This window comes from Dendropsophus ebraccatus, chromosome 13 (assembly GCF_027789765.1).
Source record: "Dendropsophus ebraccatus isolate aDenEbr1 chromosome 13, aDenEbr1.pat, whole genome shotgun sequence".
Lineage (NCBI taxonomy): Eukaryota > Metazoa > Chordata > Amphibia > Anura > Hylidae > Dendropsophus > Dendropsophus ebraccatus.
Genome location: NC_091466.1, coordinates 16,001,107 through 16,025,287, shown reverse-complemented (window position 1 = coordinate 16,025,287; position 24,181 = coordinate 16,001,107). Strand labels below are relative to the sequence as shown.

Sequence of the window (24,181 nt, the reverse complement as noted above, 5' to 3'; positions counted from 1 at the left end):
ACTGACCTACCTTTGAGCTCTGCCAGTAAGACGGTCTTTTCCCTTTGCTTTGCTGCTCATGGTATTCATCATCTTGGGGGTCTTTTCATTACAGATCTGCGTTCTAGCACCTATGCATGAGGATAGGTATATCAGATTAAACCACTGACATACAGGTCTGGGCACAGACAAGTGGGTAGCAGCTATTACTGAAGCACAGGAGCAGGGGCTCCTTTTATGTTGACAGGTGTCCTTGCTAGAGAGAAGCAAATATACAGTAGCACACAAAACGCTTAGTTCTTATCTGCATTCTGCTTCTCCCAATTTCCCAGGACTGGATCCATCTTTTCCCAGCACCCGAGAAGGAGCAGCAGGGAGCAGAGCAGACTTCAAAGCCCACAGCCTGATGAGCAGTGTGCAGATTCACTTAGTTCCTACTGAAGATTCGGTCATCTCTAGTCCTTGCTCCTCTACAGTAAGCAGGGATACACTATCATTGCTGCTTATTGTCCCTACAAAGAGGTAAGTGGCCATGTGCTTGACCCAGCAAGTATTTACTGACAATGACGCCTCAATAGCATATATTGATGGAAAGAAGGATTATGGACCTGGATTTCAACATATCCAAAAGATTTGTCCTTGACATGTTACACGTGACATGTTAAAAGTTTTTGATGACGGGTACTCTTTAAAAATAAGTCAACAAAAATTAGTTTGATTTTTCTTTGTACAGGTTTCCTCATTGTCTGTTTTGTTTTTCAAGGGGTTGTCCATTGAAAACCTTTTTCTTTCAAATAAACTGGTTTCAGAAAGTTGCACAGATTTTTAATTTACTTCTGTTTAAAAATCTCAAGTCTTCCACTACTTATCAGCTGCTGTATGTCCTGCAGGAAATGGTGTATTCTTTCCAGTCTGACACAGTGCTCTCTGCTGCCACCTCTGTCCATGTCGGGAACTGTCCAGAGCAGTAGCAAATCTCTATAGAAAATCTCTCCTGCTTTGGACAGTTCCTGCCATGGACAGAGGTGGCAGCAGAGAGCACTGTGTCACCACTTCCTGCAGTACATACAGCAGCTGATAAGTACTGGAAGACTTGAGTTTTTTTTTTTTTATAGAAGTAAATTACAAATCTCTGTCACTTTCTGGCACCAGTTGATTTGAAAGAAAAATTTGTACAACCCCTTTAATGACATCATATTAATACAAGATGATTGAAGGAGGGAGGTATTCTGCGCTGTGTGCGCCCCCAGTGTCTGAGGCCAATAAAAACATGAGCACAGCCCCATATTTTATACCCATACTGTATGTACACAATACTCTATTAGTGCTATTGGCCAAGACGGTCACCTTTATTTTCTGTAGCGTCTTCTTTACTGTGCATCTTTCTTACCCAGTCTCCTGAATAACAAGAATATGGGGGGGGGGGGGGATAGAACTGTAAAATCTTTTTATGAAAATGAAAATCATATCACACAATTAGTCGGTTCTAGTTTACTGCAATTATTTTCCCTCCAAAATAGTTTCTTCCTAGGGAAAACAAGGCCAAAATTTATAGGAAACACCGAAGCAGCCATTTTCCCGGACCCCATTGTTAACTGTAGGGGTAAGGCCCCGTTCCCACTGAGCAAAGCTAGCGGAATTCCGCGACGGAATTGTCCGCCGCGGAATGCCGTTAGCCTCCCGCTCATAATGGGAGTCTATGGGAGGCGCGCGCTGCTGCTCTGTACGCGCTGAAGAATGAACATGTTCATTCTTCAGCGCGGACAGGGCAGGAGCGCGCGCCTCCCATAGAGTCCCATTATGAGCGGGAGGCTAACGGCATTCCGCGGCGGACAATTCCGTCGCGGAATTCCGCCACCTTTGCTCAGTGGGAACGGAGCCTAAAAGCAATCACAATTGTGACTGGGCCACATAGTCCAGAGGGTTTACAGGACGTATGTCCTGCTGGATGTGATGTGTTCTTTTCAGTCTGACACAGTGCTCTCTGCTGCCACCTTTGTCTGAGACAGGAACTTTTCAGAGCAGTAGAGGTTTTCTATGGGGATTTGCTGCTGCTCTGGATGATCCCTGACATGGACAGAGGTGGCAGCAGAGAGCATTGTGTCAGACTGGAAAGAATACTCCACTTCCTGCAGGACATACAGTAGCTAATAAGTAATGTAAGACTTGAGATTTTTAAATAGAAGTAAATTACAAATCTATATAACATAATATGAAACCAGTTCTGAAAGAATAAAGGGCTTTTAATAAAGGGCTGTTGTGGCCACTTTTATCCAAACCGGTATTTGTGTGTTTATTTAGGGGGGGTGGCCCAGTGGGAAGGGGTGGAGCCCAGGTAGGTTTCAGTTTTGGGTGACAGGACAAGGCCTGTTTTACCCACCTATCTGCTTTGTGTATCCGTCATCCAATATTTTGCCCATTACTACAAGGGGGCGTCTTTCCAATGAATGCCATTGTGACCTGGTTAGTTTCTAGACAGTCTCTTTGTGATACTCACCTCTCCTGCCACAGAGTGCACTGGGAGCGGTGTCAGTATGGCACATATCACTTTCGAACCTATAAAAGAAATGGAAACCGGTCAAGCAGCCCCAGTCAATAAGACATCCAGTACAGTATAGTCTGCATGTTTTCACATCAATTTTCCTGCTCGGTATGGAATCTGACAGCTCAGTCTCCAGCTCTTTTCTTTCCTCTCCTGAATGATCTTATTGGCTGATTTATGACCAGAACATTGTTCAGGAGAGGAAGAGAGGGGCTGGAGACTAAGCTGTCAGACAGCGCCAACCTTTTGATGTGTGCAGATACGAGCTGTCAACGGAAAATAATCCAGAGATGACATTTTAAAAAAGAAAATGGAGGTCTAGTTTAAAGGGGTTATCCAGTGCTACAAAAACATGGCCACTTTTTCCCCTCGCTTGTCTCCAGATTGGGTGGGGTTTGGAACTCAGTTCCATTGAAGTAAATAGAGCTTAATTCCAAACCGCACCTGAACTGGAGACAAGAGAGGGGGAGAAGTGGCCATGTTTTTGTAGCGCTGGATAACCCCTTTAAGGGATATGTCCAAAATGCCAAATATGCTAATGCTCTAGTCTGATGGATAACAGCTCGTCTCCAGTGCAGTGCTTTCCCTGCCCGCTCATGAGGCCACCTAATAAATATGCAAATATCTCAAGTCATCCAGTACTTTTCAGCTGCTGTATGTCCTGCAGGAACTGGTGTATTTGCTCAAGTGTGACACAGTGCTCTCTGCTGCCACCTCTGTCCATGTCAGGAACTGTCCAGAGCAGGAGAGGTTTTCTATGGGGATTTGCTACTGCTCTGGACAGTTCCTGACATGGACAGAGGTGGCAGCAGAGAGCACTGTGTCAGACTGGAAAGAATACACCACTGCAGGACATACAGCAGCTGATAAGTATGGGAAGACTTGATATTTTTAAACAGAAGTAAATTACTAATCTATATAACTTTCTGGCATCAGTTAATTTGAAAGAAAGAAAAATTGCCAGAGAACTCCTTTTCGTCTTGCAGGGCAGGAATAGTTGTGCACTGGAGGAGCTGGGACCATCTCCAGTGAACCAGGCTAGGTCATTAGCATATTCGGAATTTCTGCAATATCGCTTGAACCAGCAGCACCAATCTGCACATACCAAAAAGCCTATGGGGGAAATTTATCAAGACTGGCATACTTATACGCCATTTTTAAATAAAGTTCTGCCCCCTTTCCCCTGGCCGGATTTACTAAGAAGTGTAGGCCTCTTAGTAAAGCTGTCTGTCCCTGCACCTGGCGCAGGCACTGCAAAACAAATCTACACCTGCTCAGGAGCAGGTGTAGATCTGTATCATGATTTACGCCTGCGAGCACATGTAAAGGGAAGGCCTCACCTCCTCCCCACCTTTTGCGCCAGATTTGGTTGGTGCCAGATTTGTATTCAACTTATTATTTCCTGAAATCTGCTGTCCAATGCCTGTTGCTAGGGGAAATCTGTCTCTAGTAACAGGATTAGCAAAATGAAACACAGAAGATGGGGGCGGGGCAGAGCCACTGCTATGTGCAGGGAGAAAGGCAGTAACTGCAAGTAATGTCTCCCCTCCCTGTCCATGCAAGGTAAATCAAGGCTTCCCTCTCATCTCATCATCTCAGCACAGAAGTCCAGGGCTTAGTGTTACCTCTTTGGTGTGATTGGACAGTCAACTATGAGGGGTTGTCCAGTGTGTTTTCCTGGCAGACAACCCAGCCTCGGTCCAAGTACAGAACTATGTAAGATAATACAAAGCGATATTGCCTATACTAACATTTTGTCTGTCTTCCCTTTATCCCAGGTACGCCGCCATTCTCCCCTGGAATTCTTTTGTCGGGCGAGCCGTTCAGTGTCCACTTTTTCACGCTCTTTCTTCCACTGCAGGTACTCGCTGTGCTCCACAGCCGACATGGCGGGAGGGGGGTCAGAGCCGCTTATCTCACATTCTTCACCAGGCTTCAAAACACAAAACATTAAAAATGTAAAAGTACAAAATGTCAAAGACGTTAAAGATTCATTGATGATGGGAATGAAGAAACCGCTGGCTGCAGAATTTACAGGTGACCTAAGAAGTGTCCTTGGAAGCAGTAATGCCTACCTGATACTGTGCATGGTCACAACCCTTAATATGGAGTCTATATATAGTCCAGAGTAGACAGCTGTCCTTCTACTCTATTATATCAATACCTAAATATGCATGTTTGTTTTCTGTTTTATGCCATTAAAGCTGCTGACGGTCTTAGACAGTGGTTGGGGAGGGGATGGTAACCATATCTGCTATTCTGGGAAAAGGGTTATTTGATATTTTGGCCATCGCTACAGCAAGTGTCCTGGAGGCGGGCTCTCCTGGTTATGTGCTGTGGACTCTCTATTAAACACTTCCCACGTCCCTCCTTTTAGCTTTGATTGACAGCTCTAGTTATCTCCTAACTAGAGGCTAGAGCTTTTATGCATAGATGACAAGAGGGGTAGGAGAACTTAAAGGAGAAGTGCAGCGAAAACGTTTATTAAAGTATTGTATTGCCCCCCAAAAGTTATACAAATCCCCAATATACACTTATTATGGGAAATGCTTATAAAGTGCTTTTTTCCCCTGCACTTACTACTGCATCAAGGCTTCACTTCCTACTGCATCAAGGCTTCACTTCCTGGATAACATGGTGATGTCACTTCCTGGATAACATGAGGATGTCACTTCCTAGATAACATGGTGATGTCACTTCCCGACTCCCAGAGCTGTGCTGGCTGTGGCTGCTGGAGAGGATGATGGCAGAGGGATGCTCAGTGTCCCTCCAGTGGCCTGTGTCTCTCAGTGTCCCCCTGCCATCATCCTCTCCAGCAGCCACAGCCCGCACAGCTCTGGGAGTCGGGTCATGACATCACCATGTTATCCAGGAAGTGACATCACCGTGTTATCCAGGAAGTGACATCACCATGTTATCCAGGAAGTGACATCACCATGTTATCCAGGAAGTGACATCACCATGTTATCCAGGAAGTGACATCACCATGTTATCCAGGAAGTGACATCACCATGTTATCCAGGAAGTGACATCACCATGTTATCCAGGAAGTGAAGCCTTGATGCAGTAGTAAGTGCAGGGAAAAAAGCACTTTATTAGCATTTCCTGTAATAAGTTTACATTGGTCATTTGTATAACTTTTGGGGGGCAATACAATACTTTAATAAAATTTTTTCCCCTTTAATACATGAAGCTCTGTGTACACCTAATTAAAGAGCCCGCCTCCTGGACACTTGCAGAGCAAGTGCTGGGACACTAAATGGGTGTTCTCATTTTAGTAGGATGATAAGTGGTGGATTGGGGGTTCACATGGAAGCTGTTGTACTCACTACTATGAAGTCAATATGGATGTATTGTCTATAGGTGTGACACTATTAGAGGGATTTGTTGATTTAGGGTACCTCCGTATTAGACTTGGGGATGGATGCTGCTTACCTCTTTGTTCTCTTCTGTTTTGCACATTTTTTTACTTTTCTCTCTCGTCCTTCCTACACTTGGTTTGGCAAACTCCTAGAAGAATAATGGGCGTTAGTATCAGCAGGCCTCAGATAGAACAGAACGTAATGTACCAGCTCTGTGAAAAGACCTGATTACACCAGGCAACGCTCTCCCCTCGGGTCTAGGTGATTGACAATCTCAGAGTTTATGTATCACTCCTATTTTTACATTTCGTTTTTAGAGGGATTTTCCATGTAATAGCTTTTCCCTAGAATAGTCCATCAATGTATCATCTGTAGAAGTAGACAGAACAAAGGGGAGACCCACAGGATACGTGATAAGTAGTGGATCGGGGGGTCCAACTGCTGGGACTGCTGTCGATCCCAAGGACACTGATTGATGCTTCTAATCCTGCACCGAATCTGAATCTACTCAGGAAAACATGAGGTATCATCACATTACTATGTTAGGAAGGAACAACCTCTAGGATAGCTAACATTGCTGTTAGGTAGCCTGAGGAAATCAGATCACCCTATACAATGATGAGGGGATTGAACCTCCGTCCGTACAGTGGTTGAAGCATCAGATATGCAATAAGTGTCCCAGATGGGTATGTACCCCTTTAATGCATACTAATAAGAAATATGACAAATACTGTGTAGGTCCCTAGGTGCCACCAAGGCCTAGCTTCCCCAGCATCTCTAAGGAAGTCCTGTGGAATCTACCATTAAGACATTGGTGGTAGATCATTTAAGTCCTGTAAGTTATGAAGTGAGGTCTCCGTGGATTCGATTTGTTTTTCTAGTACATCCTACTGATACTCCTTAATACTCCTTGGGTGCCCAGGATCTTGTTGGTTCACTTACACATTAGGTTTCTTTCAACCAAACTGGTAGGCAGGGCCGGCTCCAGGTTTTGGTGGGCCCCTGGGGAACAGAGCCTCAGCGGGCCCCTCATCCATCCACTATGCAACCATCAACCACACACTATGTACAATCACTTGAGACACCACTGACATACACCACAGACACAGACACTGAATGGCTGACTGAAACTCACTGACACCGACACAGACACTGACACACACATTACTGAGACACTTACTGAAACACACATTACTAACATACACCTCACTGACACACACATTACTTACACAGACACTGTCTGGCTGACTGACACTGTCTGACACACACACTGACTGACACACACACACACACACACACACACACACATTACTGAGACAGACACTGACACACACATTACTGAGACAGACACTTACTGACACACACACATTACCGACACAGATACTGACAGACACATTACTGACACAGACACACTGACACTTACTCACACACACACACACACAGACACACACACTACTGACACAGACACACTTACTGACACACACACACTTACTGACACACACACAAGCACATTACTGAGACAGACACTGACACACACATTACTGAGACACACATTACTGACACAGACACTGACAGACACATTACTAACACAGACACTGACACAGACACACTGACGCTCACACACACACACACACACACACACACACACACACACACTACTGACACAGACACACTTACTGACACACACATTACTGAGACAGACACTGACACACACATTACTGAGACAGACACTTACTGACACACACCTTACTGACACAAACACTTACTGACAAACACATTACTGACACAGACACTGACAGACACATTACTGGCACAGACGCAGCCGCTGACAGTCACATTACTGACACAGACACTGACAGACATATTACTGACACAGACACTTACTGACACAGACACTTACTGACACAGACACACTGACACTCACACACTACTGACACAGACACACTTACTGACACACACACTTACACTTACTGATACACACACACATTACTGAGACAGACACTGACACACACAGACACACACATTACTGAGACAGGCACTGACACACACATTACTGACACAGACACTGACACACACATTACTGACACAGACACTTACTCACACACACACTACTGACACAGACACACTTACTGACTCACACACACACTTACACGGACATTACTGACAGACACTGACACAGACATAACTGACACACACACTTTACTGGCAGACATTACTGACACACACATTACTGACTGACTGACACACACACAACACTTACAGCTCAGTCTTCTCCATTTTCCTCTATGGTGGGCCGATCTCCACACTGTGAGGTTGAGGACCTGCGGGTCATGTGATCAGGTCCTTCACCCTGTGCTTTCTCTCTGTGCAGGACATGCTCTGTCTCCTATGTCTTCTGATGTTCAGCGTTCACCATGCACTACATTGAGCGGGCTGAACATTAGAACACCGGGCCCCTAGAGGTGCTGTGGGCCCTGGCATTTGCCCGCTGAGCCCTGTGGTGACACCGGCTTTGCTGGTAGGTACTAACCACTACATACAAGGAACACATTACAAGACCGGCTATTTTAGAGATGCTCAGTCATCTACAGATCACAATTTGGCCCTTGTCACAGTCACTCAGGGCCTTACCCTGCCCATTCTTTCTGCATCCCACACAACTGACTGGTCACTTCCTAAGAATGTTCCGGGTCTGTCGCCCTTTTGGGTGGTTTGTATTCAGACTGGCCCCATACACCAGCTCGCATTATTTCTGCCAGCCTTGCAGTTCAGTGTGCAGCTAACTCCTGTAAAGCCTCTTGTTCAGTGTTATTGTAAAAGCTTCTGCCATCTGACATCGCATTTTTTTTGTCCGACGTTTCAAGCCATAAAAGGAAACAGTCGCGCTCCGACCTTAACGCTGTGATCTGACATTCATACTGAGGAAATAAATCACACAAATAAATAGTATTATGAGCAAGACTGGGGTCATCCATCCGCTCCCTGCTCTCTATAAAGGCAAATGAAACCAGACAGTAGGACTGTACGGATCAGGAGATCAAGGAAAAGATTTATAGTGTATTATTATTAAGCTTAAAGGGGTAGTTCAGCAAAAAAAAAAAAATCTCATATCTTCCAGTACTTCTCAGCTGCTGTATGTCCTGCATGAAGTGGTGTGTTCTGTCCAGTCTGACACAGTGCTCTCTGCTGCCACCTCAGTCCATGTCAGGAACTGTCCAGAGCAGTAGCAAATTCCTGCTCTCCAGACTGGAAAAATACAACACTTCCTGCAGGACATAAAGCAACTGATAACTACTGAAAGACTTGAGATTTTTTAATACAACGAAATTACAAATCTCTGGCACTTTCTGTCACCAGTTGATTTGAAAGAAAACATTTTTTTGCTGAGCTACCCCTTTAATCCCTCATTCATAATTCACCCCTTTAAATGTGTATTCCACTCAAACATTTTAAAATGTTGAAGCCCATGGTGAGACTAACAATTCATTCCATACTTATCTATTATTATCTATTCAGTCTCCTTCCCCCAGTTATGAGCTGCTTAACCTCCTTCCCCCTCCCTTCTGACACGGCTGATGTAAACAAGTCCCTGGCAGGCTTTATCTGCAACATTGTAACTTATTTGTAATGCTGGAAGGGTTATTCTGAGGTCACTTTGCTAACAAACTCATTGTAGTGGAAGTAGAAGGACAGTACTCCATGGATCGGTGATGCTCAAGGTGAGATAATCTAGCAGTATGTAGAGAAAAGCCCGGCACTCACCAATACGTTTCATTAATTTATTTAGTGCAGAATGCATCAGTGTTACAATCCGAACGCAATCCGAAATGCGTACTGATTGTAACACTGATGCATAACACTATATGAACTTATTGGTGAGTGCCGGGCTCTTCTCTACATGCATGAACTTACTGTGGTTAATCCTCCTGGCATTACAAAGAAGCTGCAATGTTGCAGATAAAGCCAGTCAGAGACTTGTTTACATCAGCTGTCTCAGCAGGGAGGGAGGGAGGAGGGGAAGACAGAGAGAAAAGCTCACACACAGATTTTTGTGTCTTCAGCAGAAAGCAGCAGCTCAGAACTGGGGGCTCTTCTCTACATGCATGAATTTACTGTGGTTAATACTCCTGGCATTACAAAGAAGCTGCAATGTTGCAGATAAAGCCAGTCAGAGACTTGTTTACATCAGCTGTCTCAGCAGGGAGGGGGGGGAGTAGAGGAAGACAGAGAGAAAAGCTCACACAGATATTTTTGTGTCTTCAGCAGAAAGCAGCAGCTCAGAACTGGGGGAAGGAGACTAAATAGATAATAACAAGTATGGAAGGAATTGTTAGTCTCACCATGGGCAGCAACATATGAAAAGTTATGTGTGAGCCTTTACAACCATCATGGCATAGATTCCACTAGGTAAAATTGTTCTGCATAATATTGTCCCATGCGGAGAGGATCACTTCTCATATTTTACATGGAGATCCTGAAGTTCTACCTTGGCTCAGAGATTCTCTATAGGATTATTATCTAATGATAGGTGATATCTATGATAGATGTGGGAAAGATAGAGAGAGATGGCAGATAGGGAGAGAGAGAGAGATGACAGATAGAGGGAGAGATGTCAGATAGAGAGAGAGTTGACAGAGAGAGAGAGAGACAGAGAGATGACAGATATAGGCGATAGATAGACATAGAGACATAGATCGATAGATACAGTAGATAGATGATAGATAGGAGATAGGAGATAGATAGGAGATAGATAGGAGATAGATAGGAGAAATAGATAGGATAGATAGATAGATAGATAGATAGGAGATAGATAGATAGAAGATAGATAGATAGATAGATAGATAGATAGATAGATAGATAGATAGGAGATAGATAGGAGATAGATAGATAGATAGATAGATAGATAGATAGATAGATAGATAAATAGATAGGAGATAGATAGGAGATAGATAGATAGGAGATAGATAGATAGATAGATAGATAGATAGATAGGAGATAGATAGATAGAAGATAGATAGATAGATAGATAGATAGGAGATAGATAGATAGGAGATAGATAGATAGGAGATAGATAGATAGGAGATAGATAGATAGATAGATAGATAGATAGATAGATAGATAGATAGATAGATAGATAGATAGATATTGTATGGGACAATCAATGGAGACTCGTAAATGAGTACTCCATTGGAATTTTTCACTGTTCTCCCTGAGTTCAGTCATTGTTGTGTTTTGTTGGTCTATTTATCATTGCCCCAGTAGCCAGAATCCTACTCCACACTGACGAGGGGCAAATACCCCGAAACTGCAGTCTGTGGATGGATGCCTAGCCTTGGTTACCCTTGTCTTATGTCGTTATACTCGCCACAGAGTTAGACTTTAACTCACAGGGGCCACCCTGGTGTTTCCCTATTTAGGTCCTAAAGCTCGCAACAGAGTGAGGACCTGAGGGACTACGTATCAGGGTGGTTTGGTGCTCTCCCCACTAGGAGGCACCCCTTGGCAATGGGCTTCCTTCTCTGGAGAGAGGGATATCTGGCTATTCCCGTCTTTTGAGACTCGTAACTGAGGCTCCACTGACCCCTTTTTTGCATATTCAAATTCTGTATGGGACAATCAATGGAGACTCGTAAATGAGTACTCCATTGGAATTTTTCACTGTTCTCCCTGAGTTCAGTGATTGTTGTGTTTTGTTAGATAGATAGATAGATAGATAGATAGATAGATAGATAGATAGATAGATAGATCGATCGATAGCAGCATTATTTCAGTCTCTGCACAGATTGCACCCCCAGTCTTTTGTCGGGAAGCTGTATATCAGCAGTGCTGCTAGGCAAGCAGTAATAAATGTATCTGGCAATGCTTTCTGTAGTCTGTGATCTTCCCTCCAGCAGTCGTCTATATTCTACAGTCTCCACATCCAATCCTACCATCAGATTCCTCCTTACCTTGCACAGTATATCACCATATTCACCTATTTACAATGAGAGCATTTCTTTACGTATACTGCCATCTTCTGGACTACTGTGGAAATACATCCAACTAACGGTCTAAGAAATGTGCAAACACCCCCTTATATATCCAGACTCTTCAGAGATAAAACCCCAGTCACATATAAGCACATATAAAAGCCACAACCACATGTATGAGGCCATATACTTTTCAAGCCATTAATCAGACTGCTTCTGCCTGGGATAACCAGACTTTTATATTTTTTCGTTATTAGAAAGCTATGGAAATATGGATTTTTTTGTATTTTTATTTTATCAAAGGTAATGTGTGCAAAAAGTGATGTACTCACACCCACACTCCTGTATATTAAACACAGACGTGCGCGCCTCTGTGTATTACATACACACATTTGTATATTACACACACATATATGTATAATACTCGCAGACACACACACACCTGTATATTACACAGAGAATTATATACTACACACTTGTTTATTACACACACACACACCTATATATCACCCACACCTGTATATTACACACAGAATTATATACTACACTCTTGTATATTACACACACACCTGTATATTACACACAGACTTATATACTACACTCTTGTATATTACACACACCTGTATATTACACACAGAATTATATACTACACTCTTGTATATTACACACACCTGTATATTACACACAGAATTATATACTACACTCTTGTATATTACACACACCTGTATATTATACACACACATATATGTATAATACTCACAGACCCACACACACCTGTATATCACCCACAGAATTATATACTACACTCTTGTATATTACACACACACACCTGTATATTACACACAGAATTATATACTACACTCTTGTATATTACATACACCTGTATAATATACACACACATATATGTATAATACAGACCCACACACACCTGTATATCACCCACAGAATTATATACTACACTCTTGTATATTACACACACCTGTATATTATACACACATACTCTCAAACAAAAATCTGTCAGATAAATTGGTCAGATATATTACACACATACACATACACACAGTGTAAGTACAGTTGAGTAAATTTGGGCATATTCGGCTGTGCCCACTCTCCAATTAGCCATAGCACACAATGTAAAGTATGGCCGGTGGTGTGGGCGAAGTTCACTGAATAGCAGCCGCACAAAATAGACTTGGCAGTTTTCTGTGCGGCTGCATGGAATTCCGGCCGTAGTGTGTGTACAGTGTGTATACACTACGGCCGTGATTACATAGGGGTTCATGCGATCGGCTGCTGTAATTAAACAACGGCCGTTGTTTAATAAAAACTTCATTGTGTGAGCTTGGCCTTAAACTGTAAGATGGCGGGAGTTCTGATTCCGGTACATCTTCCGTGCACAGACCCTAATCACAGAACGTGTCAGTGCCCCCTAAGTAATTTATTCGGATTATTAGGATCTATTCACTGAACAGACAATCTAGTCAGCCCCACGCTAGTCAATAATAAAGAAGATAATACTCACTTTCTGTCTGGAAATTGCAATCTGCATGTGAGGACCTCGGCCAACGGTAAGGACGTTACGACCCTCTTCCATGGATAGCTTAGAAGTTTTACTTGTCAGAAATAAAACATCCTGGTCAGTCTCCTTCCTACTTGTCCCCCTGCCCTGCAGACAACATGGCGTACATCACACAGTACACAGAGGATATACATGATTCATAGTAAATATTCACAACTGACTGCCTTCTTGTGTAGTATATCAATGGGATCTCTGGTAACCAAAGTCGCAAGAAATCCATGATCACTTCTCTTTCTATGGTTCTCCATTGTGACTTTGACTAGAGTACCCCAGTCCGACAACAGCTACACTATATATACAACAGCTATAGTTATACTCATTTCAGGGTCTATTGCCTAATATTTAAAAACTTGCACATCAGTTTACAGTTTATAAACAGTCTCTGCCATTTGTGCCATGAGGCAAGATGAGTATCTTGCCTCAGGCAGCAGATTGCAGCGTCCCTAGAGGCAACATGTTTCATGGAGTGGCCGTAAAGTGTTTAGCTACTGTTACACACTACTCCCCTCATCTGCTGGGCCCCAACGGCTGTGCGGCTCTGCTGCAGGACCCTCCAGGGAATCCAGCTGCCCTTTTTTATGGGGGCCTAATACTATATGGGGGCTGCACCAAGGGGCCTAATTATATAAGCAATCTGAGTATCTCCCTTTGACTTTAATAGGAGTTGCAGAAAAGGCATAGCCCTGTGAGCTACACTGTTCATGTAACTTCTGAAGCTACATAAGCTACTCCATTTGCACAACTCCCATTAAAGTTAATGGGAGTTACTCAGAATTGCATAACTTGCCTTCTCCAGCTCTTTTTGACTTACCAACCACCTCTAGCAGCCGCAAACAGGTAGGAGGGGGCTCTCGATCTATAGATAGATGGATTTGCCCTATATTTCCTGATTCTTTCTGGCTCATATAGAAAAAATCAATTGACAAATGTAGTTCATACAAGATCATAGAAAATGAAGCAGAATATTGTATTGAAGGGAAACCTACCTGTACTTTACTGTCCATAGAAACAGACAGCTGCATCTCATTCCCCATGAGTACAGTAAACCTGTGCTCGGTGCTGTCGGAGCTCCTCCGACCCTTCTTTACGATTCTTTTATCCTGTAACACATGATGAATGCAGGGTTACAACAATTACTATATACAGACTAATATAAGAACCAATATATGAACAGATATAACATATTATTAGGGCATAGGGTTGTCACAGAAGGGTTCTGATGCTTGGGACCTCCCAATACAGGCCAGAAAAGAGACTGGCTCGGTATGGCAGACATGAAATCCTATGCTTGCCTAAATGGCCACTGTCTGTCAAAATGTGGTGATCAACAAGGACCCAGTCAGTGGTGGAAAAGCAAAGACGGGGGATGAGTCTGGCTAATAAAGGGGGGTCATGATGATATAGTCCCTTTAACTATGTACTGTACACCTCCTGCTTTCCACTCTTCCAGGCACCTTTACAATCTATCTGGCCTGATAGTTGCTCTGTGAGAATGTAGCAGACCTTAAAGTGACACTGTCACCACAGTTTTCATTTTTTCATAATTTTTAAGGTTTAATTTACTGATATTGCTGTGTTCATAGCTTACTTCAGACAAATGATCAAGTTGCTTGTTCAAGAGAAAAATGAACTTTTATCACCTTGTTATTGCGCCACCAGGGCGGGGCTAGTCCACGAAGCGCCACATCGCTCCGCCCACTCCACCGCCGTTTACTACGCCCCCTTTGCTACGTCATTTCTTCAGGCCGCTCTGCTGCAGCGGCCTCCGTCTTTTTTGGCCCTCCCAGCCTGTGCAGGGACGTTGGGAAGTGCGCGTTCACATCACCCAGAGCGTGATCTTCTCCTGCACCAACCAGCCTGGCTGTGCTTGCGTTCGCATAGCCCGCGGCTGTCAGGTGCAGGCATGGTGGGGCTGTGTGCAGTCCATCTGTGCCCTGTTGTCCCCCGGACCTCTCGCTGCTGGCTGTGCTGACGTCCGCACCGCCAGCAGCAATCTGATGCAGTAGTGCACAGGCGCAGTCCAAACAGCTAGTAAAATTGTTGGCCGCCCGCAGCTTTCTTCTCTGTCACACACTGGCCACCACCGGCACAGTGCAAGCAGGACGGCCGCACTGCGCCTCTACCGCATCAGATCGCTGCTGGCTGTGCAGACGCCGGCACAGCCAGCAGCGAGAGGTCCGGGGGACAACAGGGCACAGATGGACTGCACACAGCCCCACCATGCCTGCACCTGACAGCCGCGGGCTATGCGAACGCAAGCACAGCCAGGCTGGTTGGTGCAGGAGAAGATCACTTACCCAGTGAGCCTGTGCGGTAAATGAAGGGGACGCACGCGCATGACGCTCTGGGTGATGTGAACACGCACGTCCCGACGTCCCTGCACAGGCTGGGAGGGCCAAAAAAGACGGAGGTCGCTGCAGCAGAGCGGCCTGAAGAAATGACGTAGCAAAGGGGGCGGGGTCAATTGCGGTGGAGTGGGCGGGGCGATGTGGCGCTTCGTGGACTAGCCCCGCCCAGGTGGCGCAATAACAAGGTGATAAAAGTTCATTTTTCTCTTGAACAATCAACTTGATAATTTGTCTGAAATTAGCTATGGACACAGCAATATTAGTAAATTAAACCTTGAAAATTATGAAAAAATGAAAACTGTGGTGACAGTGTCACTTTAAGTTGTAAGTCAATGGGGCAAAGATACAAGGTTATCAATGTGGCCGAGCTATGGTAAATGTGCGGCTATACCAACTCTGGTAAATGATGTGTGGTGTCCCACCACTGGTGTTCTTTTCACTTCTCTTATGCGGTTAAGTGGTGATGAAGAGCTATGTTACAGTTTCACTACTAGATGTCAGTATTTTGTATTTCTATGTATACACAGCTGAAGGTCTTAATGGGTTAATGTTTTATTGTTTACCATGTGCTCTTAGAAACCTATAGGAGGTACTCCCTACTTCTGACCTATCTCTATCCTTTTCTCTTTTGCACACACTCATCCTCACTACTCACAGGGTAGATAACATAGCCCCTGTAGGAAGTTGTAACTTGGTGGAGAAAATGTAGGAGGAGCCTTATCCAGATTCTCGTGGGAGAAGGACTCAAAGAGCAAACATCCCTGCTGTAGCCAAGCCAGGGCCTGGCTTATGCCAGGACCCTTGTCCGGGACCAAAAGTAGTCAAGTCTAAGACACCAAAGTGTTCAGATGCAGACAACTAGTTATTTTACTACTACTTCTACTATATCTACTATGCAGTGCTAAACACTAAAACGGGAGAAGAGCCTAGGAACATCCTAGCCCACACCGTGAACCAGTCTAAAAGGTGCAGTGCAATATCCTAAGAAACACAGGAACTAGCCTGGATAGGCAAAGCTACCAAGGAAGGTCTACGTATCCTATCTCACAGTCCACTGTAACTGGAACACCCCTGGAAAATTAGCTTCACCCAGATAACCACGACTGTGGCTTGTACCACCCTATTAGGACGGGTCACTCGACACTGTGGGCACAAGGAGGTCAGACATTAGTCTATACACGGGTACATGTAAACTTCTCATTCTAAAGTATTCTCAAAAGTTCCGGCTGAGTACAGTGCTACATTGGGTTGGGACTCCCTCAACAAACTCTTTTATCACTGGCACCACGATACTTACATCTCTGGCTGAGCTGTGCAACAAAACCAACCAACCACCACAGAAGTGGCGTCACCAGTAACATCATAGCACGTCACTGGTCGAACACCACAGATGGATGTTAAGTATTTATCATTGATCGATACAAAAGCAAAGGCCCTTACATGAGGAGATTTTGTGATGGTAATGGTGAGGCTGTCTTGCTTAGGCCTGTGAGATGTGACTGCCATGCCATCCTTCTCCGCACGTAGTCGATCCTCTTCTATTTCCTGCAACAAGGAAATCCCTTATAATATTCCAGTAATAAAGCTAGATTGGGCATGCATACAGCAGGTGGAGGGAACTTGGCTCACCAGCTGTTGCAAAACTACAACTCCCATCATGCCGGGACAGCCAAAGCTAAAGCTTTGGCTGTCCGAGCATGATGGGAGTAGCAGTTTTGCAAAAGCTGGACAGCCAAGGTTCCCTCCTCCTGCTGTGCTGCTTATCTGCATACAGTACATTAATACACAGGGTCAGCTACAGTTTTTTTACGGGCCCTCGGGTAACAGACCCTTATCCATCCACTATGCACCTATCATCCACACACTTGAGACACCACTAACGTACACAAACACCCTGGAGGCACTTTGGCCCTGGCACTTGCCTGGGGAAGCCCGATGCTGACACCAGCCCTGTTTATACAAGACATGATATTGTAATGTACATATAGCAGTATATACTGTATGGCTGCTCTGTATCTGCACATCCATACAGTATATACTGCTATATACATGCAAGGGGAGGAGGGGTCTAGTTGTCTCCCTTTTATTGTGTGTTTCTGACCTCTCCCTGTTCCTTTATGTTCTTATTTGGCCTCTTTCATTAATAGTGTTAGGTGGGCCACCATAGGCGCTGCTGCTGACAGCTCCTGGCAATGTTGCAAGCCCGAGTACTGCCACCATGAGACAAGCCAAAAGACAAGAGACTGAAAGACATCCACCATGAGACTGGTATCAAGTTATGCAGATTTTTGAATTGCTTCTATTTAAAATCTTAAGCCTTCCAGTACTTATCAGCTCTATGTCCTACAGGAAGTGGTGTATTCTTTCCAATCTGACACAGTACTCTTTTCTGCCACCTCTGTCCATGTCAGGAACTGTCCAGAGCAGTACAGGTTTTCTATGAGGATTTGATGCTGCTCTGGTCAGTTCCTGACATAGACAGAGGTGGCAGCAGAGAGCACTGTGTCCGATTAGAAAGAATACACCACTTCCTGCAGGACACAAAACAGCTAATAAGTACTGTAAGACTTTCTGACACCAGTTGATTTGAAAGCCAAATGACATTGTTATATGAAAAGCATCTGGGAAACAAGTATTGGGACTTTGCAGCATTGCAGCAAATCACTTAGCAGTCTCAGCTCGCTCGTAGATCCCATGACCACTGTGGATAGTAATTGGCTGCTGTGTCACATAAACATGGTACATGACGCCATCTGAGCAGACACAGCGTAGGAAGGCATACGCCAGGAAGAAGGGGCGAATCTGTGCCTTCTCCCTGGCATACGCCAGGGGCGCGATCACAGTAAATCTCCCTCTTCATACTTACCCGATGTCTTTGCATAAGGGCTTCATTCTTCTTCTTCAAGGCTTTGATCTTTTTGTCCAGGTCGGCGTCTTTCTGCTCCTTTTCTCTGACTTCTCCATCACACGGTGAAACCTGTTTAGAAAAAATATAAGCAAAGGTGTACCATATAAAGTGTTCCTGTGATGACAGTCGCGGTGGGAGCAGCGGTGAATTCCTGATACCGGCAGAAGTTTGGGTCTACATGGCAATGAACTCGTATGTTCTCGACTCTCGACTTTGGCCGGTATCATGGAAATCACTGTTTATCTGGCAGCTCCTCTCAGGACAGGTACACTTTAAAAGCATAAAAATCTTTAAAAATTCTTCAAAATTTCTTTTTTCATTGCATGTAAATCTTGTTGGTGCATAATTCCGGTGTATTGTCTATTTAAACCCCTTGGGAATGGCAGGAGAACATTAACTGTCTGACTGCCTTGGGCAAATTCCCTCAGGTTCTCACAGAAAGGGATGAAGGAGTCTGTATTGTGTATTTTCCCCACTAGGTGTCACTGTTGTATTTCTTGTATGTATACTGTATTATGCTTATGCTGGTTTACTGTTTTTGTGTCACCTGCTTTGTCTCTTCCTATCACAGGTGCAGACTTCTTTCCCTCACTTTTCCTCCTATCTAGTCTATCCTCTCTTGCACACACAGCCCCACCAATCAGAGGCTAGCTAAGGTACCCCTATAAAAAGGAACTAGTTGTTGATGGGAGGGTCTTTTGTCAGTAGAGGTGAGGAGGGACTCTCAACTCTCAAGACACTCAAGCAAGCTACTTGTTTCCTGCTGTTAGCTACCGCTAGCCTGCAGTGCTAGAAACCTAAGGAGGGAGTGACATCCTCTGAGGAGAACCTTGTCCACGCCAGGGATACTTTTAGCAACACACAGGGCAGTATACCTGAGGCTAGGTACTGATCCCAATAGGGCAAGGCAGCATGCAAACCTAAATATTCTACTGTAACGCACGGATATTCTGGGAAGTCTTAGAAAGTCTCAACTCAGGTGCAGTGATCTGGGATCTCGTACTACCCTAGCAGGACGGGTAACCCGATGCTATAGGGCAAAAGGTGGTCAGATCCAAAGTATCTATGCATGAGTACAAGTATCTTCTTCTTCTGTTACTTCTATTCTTAACTAAACTATTCCGGCAGAGTACACTATTAGGCTATGTTCACACTACGTAAAAGTACGGCCGTTGTTGCCAATGGCAACAACAGCTGTACTTAATGTAGTGTGGAACATAGCCTTACTTTCTATTGGATCCCGGCCGGAGCATATACACATCGTATGCGCTCTGGTTGGGACCCCTTACGTAGCCGCAAATAACTGACATGTCAGTTTTCTGCAGCCGCAATTCAATGAATTGCGGCCGTAGGAAACACTTTCTGTTCACACAATGAAGTAAACGGCTCTGGCCGCTTGCTTCACTGTGTGGTATTGGAGGTTCTGAGGACTCTGGTCTATTCTTTATTGCACCTACACACCAGGTTGCACTTGGGCTTTTCTCAACCTCAAGAGCAGTGCTCATTTGCCGGTGGTGGTTTCTAACACTACTCCTGGCCACTGTGACAAATGCCCAAGACAGTGACCCTACACCCATGCAGCAGTCACAACACCGCATAGCCACCCCGGCACATGGGACAACAACGGCCGTTATTGATTGCAAACATTAAGTGTGTGAACATGGCCCAAAGGTGTGAGGAATGTATATGATCAGTTCCTTTTTGGTTAATGGCAATTCTACATATTTCCACATATTCATCTATTACCTCTTTTTGTCTGTTTTTATATGCAGTGATTTATTATTAGGAAATCCATTGCGGAGAAGCTCCAGATTTCTGCAGCCTTTTCGCTCCCATGTGCAGTGATTTATAGAGGTTGTACGGATCTCTGACTACAGTAATAGGAATGGACAAGCTTACTCCCTGCAGCTACGGCCTGGTGCTATCAGATAGCAGATACTGGAATAGAGAATATTCTTATGTAACGTCTAATGCCTCATGTGGCTCTAAGGTGGAGTCAGACTTTAATAAGAGAAGGACATCATGAAATGTTGTTGGGTTTGTCACTTACTTCTTGCTCTTCATCCTCCATTGGGAGATATTCAGATTCCACACTATGAAGAAATCAACATACAGAATTTTCATCAGGTATATAGCTAACGATTCATAGACTGCGATGCAAAAACTTGGCTTGGCCTGGGGGAATCTATGGTCTTACAGCTATGCTGTCTGTAATAAATACACATATACAGTATCTCCTTTTGTTCATGGTGGGATAAGCTGCCACAAGAGGTGAAGCTCAGCGAGAACCATGTGCCGCCCCTGTAGACTTATATACCTGTGCAGGCCTGAAGGCGAAGGTCCAGGAGGTGTAATACTAATCCTGTACTGGTCAGAGCTATAACTACTCAAGCCAATCTATATATTAAAGAGTTAAATTATTTTTTTTTAACCCTTGTTAAAACAAATACAAAATTGAGAGGAAGGGGTTAACACAGAGTTCTTGTCTCCTCTGCTCCTGTCAGTGCAGCCTCTTGTTTTATTACTTGACTTCTCTGACCTCTGTGACACCTGTGTGACACCTCTGCTCCTGTCAGTGACTGCTGCACAGACACAATATGGCATCCACCTAATACAAGATCACAAATTCAGCACAATTTGTTCACTGTCAATTTTGGTTGCTGCGGATTCCTTTGTGGATTGCAAGTCAAACATGGAGTCAAAATCCGCAATGAATCCACAGGGTTGATGTAGAAATGTCCCAGCAATATCCACAACTGCAGACTTTTAAATCATTAAGTGTAAAATTAGACTAGACAGCCTAAGGCTTTGTTCACACACACACACACACACACACACAGTATTTTGGTCCTTTTTGGTAAAGTATACAACTCAAAAAAATAGATCAAAAATATAATTTTTTTGAGGCGCATTTTCAGCTTAATAAAAACTGAGTTGGAACAAAAAACACAGATGATTTATCTTAGTGGCTCAGGCTGATTGATATGTTTGGCCCTGTCTAATCTATGTTAGTTCTCATACCCCTTACCTTGATAGGCCCCACCTTCTTGTAGAGAGAGGCACAATACAGTCTAAAAAGTTTAAAGTTCTAAAAAATAATAATAAACACGATACAAGGCATTTAAAGGAGAAGTCCGGCAAAATTTTATTAAAGTATTATATTGCCCCCCAAAAGTTATACAAATCACCAATATACACTTATTATGGGAAATAAAGTGCTTTTTTACCTGCACTTACTACTGCATCAAAGCTTCACTTCCTGGATAACATGGTGATGTCACTTCCTGGATAACATGGTGATGTCACTTCCTGGATAACATGGTGATGTCACTTCCTGGATAAACATGGTGATGTCACTTCCTGGATAACATGGTAATGTCACTTCCTGGATAACATGGTGATGTAACTTCCTGGATAACATGGTGATGTCACTTCCTGGATAACATGGTGATGTCACTTCCTGGATAACACGGTGATGTCACTTCCTGGATAACACGGTGATGTCACTTCCTGGATAACACGGTGATGTCACTTTCTGGATAACATGGTGATGTCACTTCCTGGATAACATGGTAATGTCACTTCCTGGATAACATGGTGATGTCACTTCCTGGATAACATGGTGATGTCACTTCCTGGATAACATGGTGATGTCACTTTCTGGATAACATGGTGATGTAAATTCGTGGATAACACGGTGATGTCTCTTTCTGGATAACATGGTGATGTCACTTCCTGGATAACATGGTGATGTCACTTCCTGGATAACATGGTGATGTCACTTCCTGGATAAACATGGTGATGTCACTTCCTGGATAACATGGTAATGTCACTTCCTGGATAACATGGTGATGTCACTTCCTGGATAACATGGTGATGTCACTTCCTGGATAACATGGTGATGTCACTTCCTGGATAACACGGTGATGTCACTTCCTGGATAACACGGTGATGTCACTTCCTGGATAACATGGTGATGTCACTTTCTGGATAACATGGTGATGTCACTTCCTGGATAACATGGTAATGTCACTTCCTGGATAACATGGTGATGTCACTTCCTGGATAACATGGTGATGTCACTTCCTGGATAACATGGTGATGTCACTTTCTGGATAACATGGTGATGTAAATTCGTGGATAACATGGTGATGTCTCTTTCTGGATAACATGGTGATGTCACTTCCTGGATAACATGGTGATGTCACTTCCTGGATAACATGGTGATGTCACTTCCTGGATAACATGGTGATGTCACTTCCTGGATAACATGGTGATGTCACTTCCTGGATAAACATGGTGATGTCACTTCCTGGATAACATGGTAATGTCACTTCCTGGATAACATGGTGATGTCACTTCCTGGATAACATGGTGATGTCACTTCCTGGATAACATGGTGATGTCACTTCCTGGATAACAGGGTTATGTCACTTCCTGGATAACACGGTGATGTCACTTCCTGGATAACATTTCCCGTAATAAGTGATGATGATTTATATAACTTTAGGGGGGCAACACAATACTGTAATAAAAATTTTTGCCGGACTTCTCCTTTAAGGGGGTTTTCTCTCCAGTGCCATTAAGCCTGGCACCGCAACATCCTGCTCTCACTTCCTGGATTGGTGGGGGAGCAAGGATGGAACGCAGCGGTGCTAAACTGAATCAGCTCTGCATCGCTGTGTCTCCCATTGAGATTACACGTGCTTTCAGGGACAATCCACAAACAATGGAGCTATAGGACCTCAGAGGGAGACATACAAGAGGGGGGGGATACTTACTGCTCCCAAGCTCCAGACCACCCGACATCACAGCCTGGCCACCATTTAAAGCGATGGTCGGGAACCTAGTCTACTATCTGTCAACTATAGGGAGAGAGGGGCCAAAAAGTAAAAGGAACTAAATTTGCTAATTCAAAGTATTAGTAAAATTGACTGCTTTTGCATTCTTTATCATCTAACAAAAGTTTAGGTGAAGACAATATCCCTTTAAGTCAATGGTTTGGGCACAAAGCTTCATGCACCTGTATTCTACCACATTTTTTTTTCTGTGTGTCATTGGCATTTTATTGCCTTTTTTAGTAACCTCACCCCCCCCCCCCCCCTCCCTCTCACCTAAGACCCTCTCTATATTTTATATCTAGAAAAGACTGTTATGACTGTTATGATTCTGTAACTTATATCTACATTATGTATTATAGTATGTACAGTTTTGAACTGAATCTCTAATGGGGTCCCGACCCCTCCCCCCCTCTTTTCTCTCTGTATTCCCTAAAGTATTGTTGTAAAAACTAAAAAACTTCAATAAATAAACATTGAAAAGAAAACCTCTCCTGCTCTGAACAGTTCCTGTCATGGACAGAGGTGGCAGCAGAGAGCACTGTGTCAGACTGGAGAGAATACACCACTTCCTGCAGGGCACACAGCAGCTGATAAGTACTGGAAGACTTGAGATTTTTAAATAGAAGTAAATTACAAATCCAAATAACTTTTTT

At 43.9% G+C, this 24,181-nt stretch overlaps 1 protein-coding gene across 1 annotated transcript in view; it reads right to left on the bottom strand.

Annotated features, from left to right (window-relative positions):
• Positions 1-24,181, bottom strand: part of CCDC9B (coiled-coil domain containing 9B) — a 41,965-nt gene that overhangs the window by 5,491 nt on the left and 12,293 nt on the right. Inside the window, exons 2-11 of the mRNA XM_069949540.1 lie at positions 20,738-20,780; positions 18,646-18,756; positions 17,220-17,324; positions 14,418-14,531; positions 13,375-13,518; positions 5,957-6,031; positions 4,273-4,454; positions 2,477-2,535; positions 1,327-1,377; positions 11-110 (exon numbers count right to left, since the gene is read on the bottom strand). Of these exons, the coding sequence (XP_069805641.1) occupies positions 11-110; positions 1,327-1,377; positions 2,477-2,535; positions 4,273-4,454; positions 5,957-6,031; positions 13,375-13,518; positions 14,418-14,531; positions 17,220-17,324; positions 18,646-18,756; positions 20,738-20,780 (984 nt within the window). The remainder of the gene's footprint in view (positions 1-10; positions 111-1,326; positions 1,378-2,476; positions 2,536-4,272; positions 4,455-5,956; positions 6,032-13,374; positions 13,519-14,417; positions 14,532-17,219; positions 17,325-18,645; positions 18,757-20,737; positions 20,781-24,181) is intronic.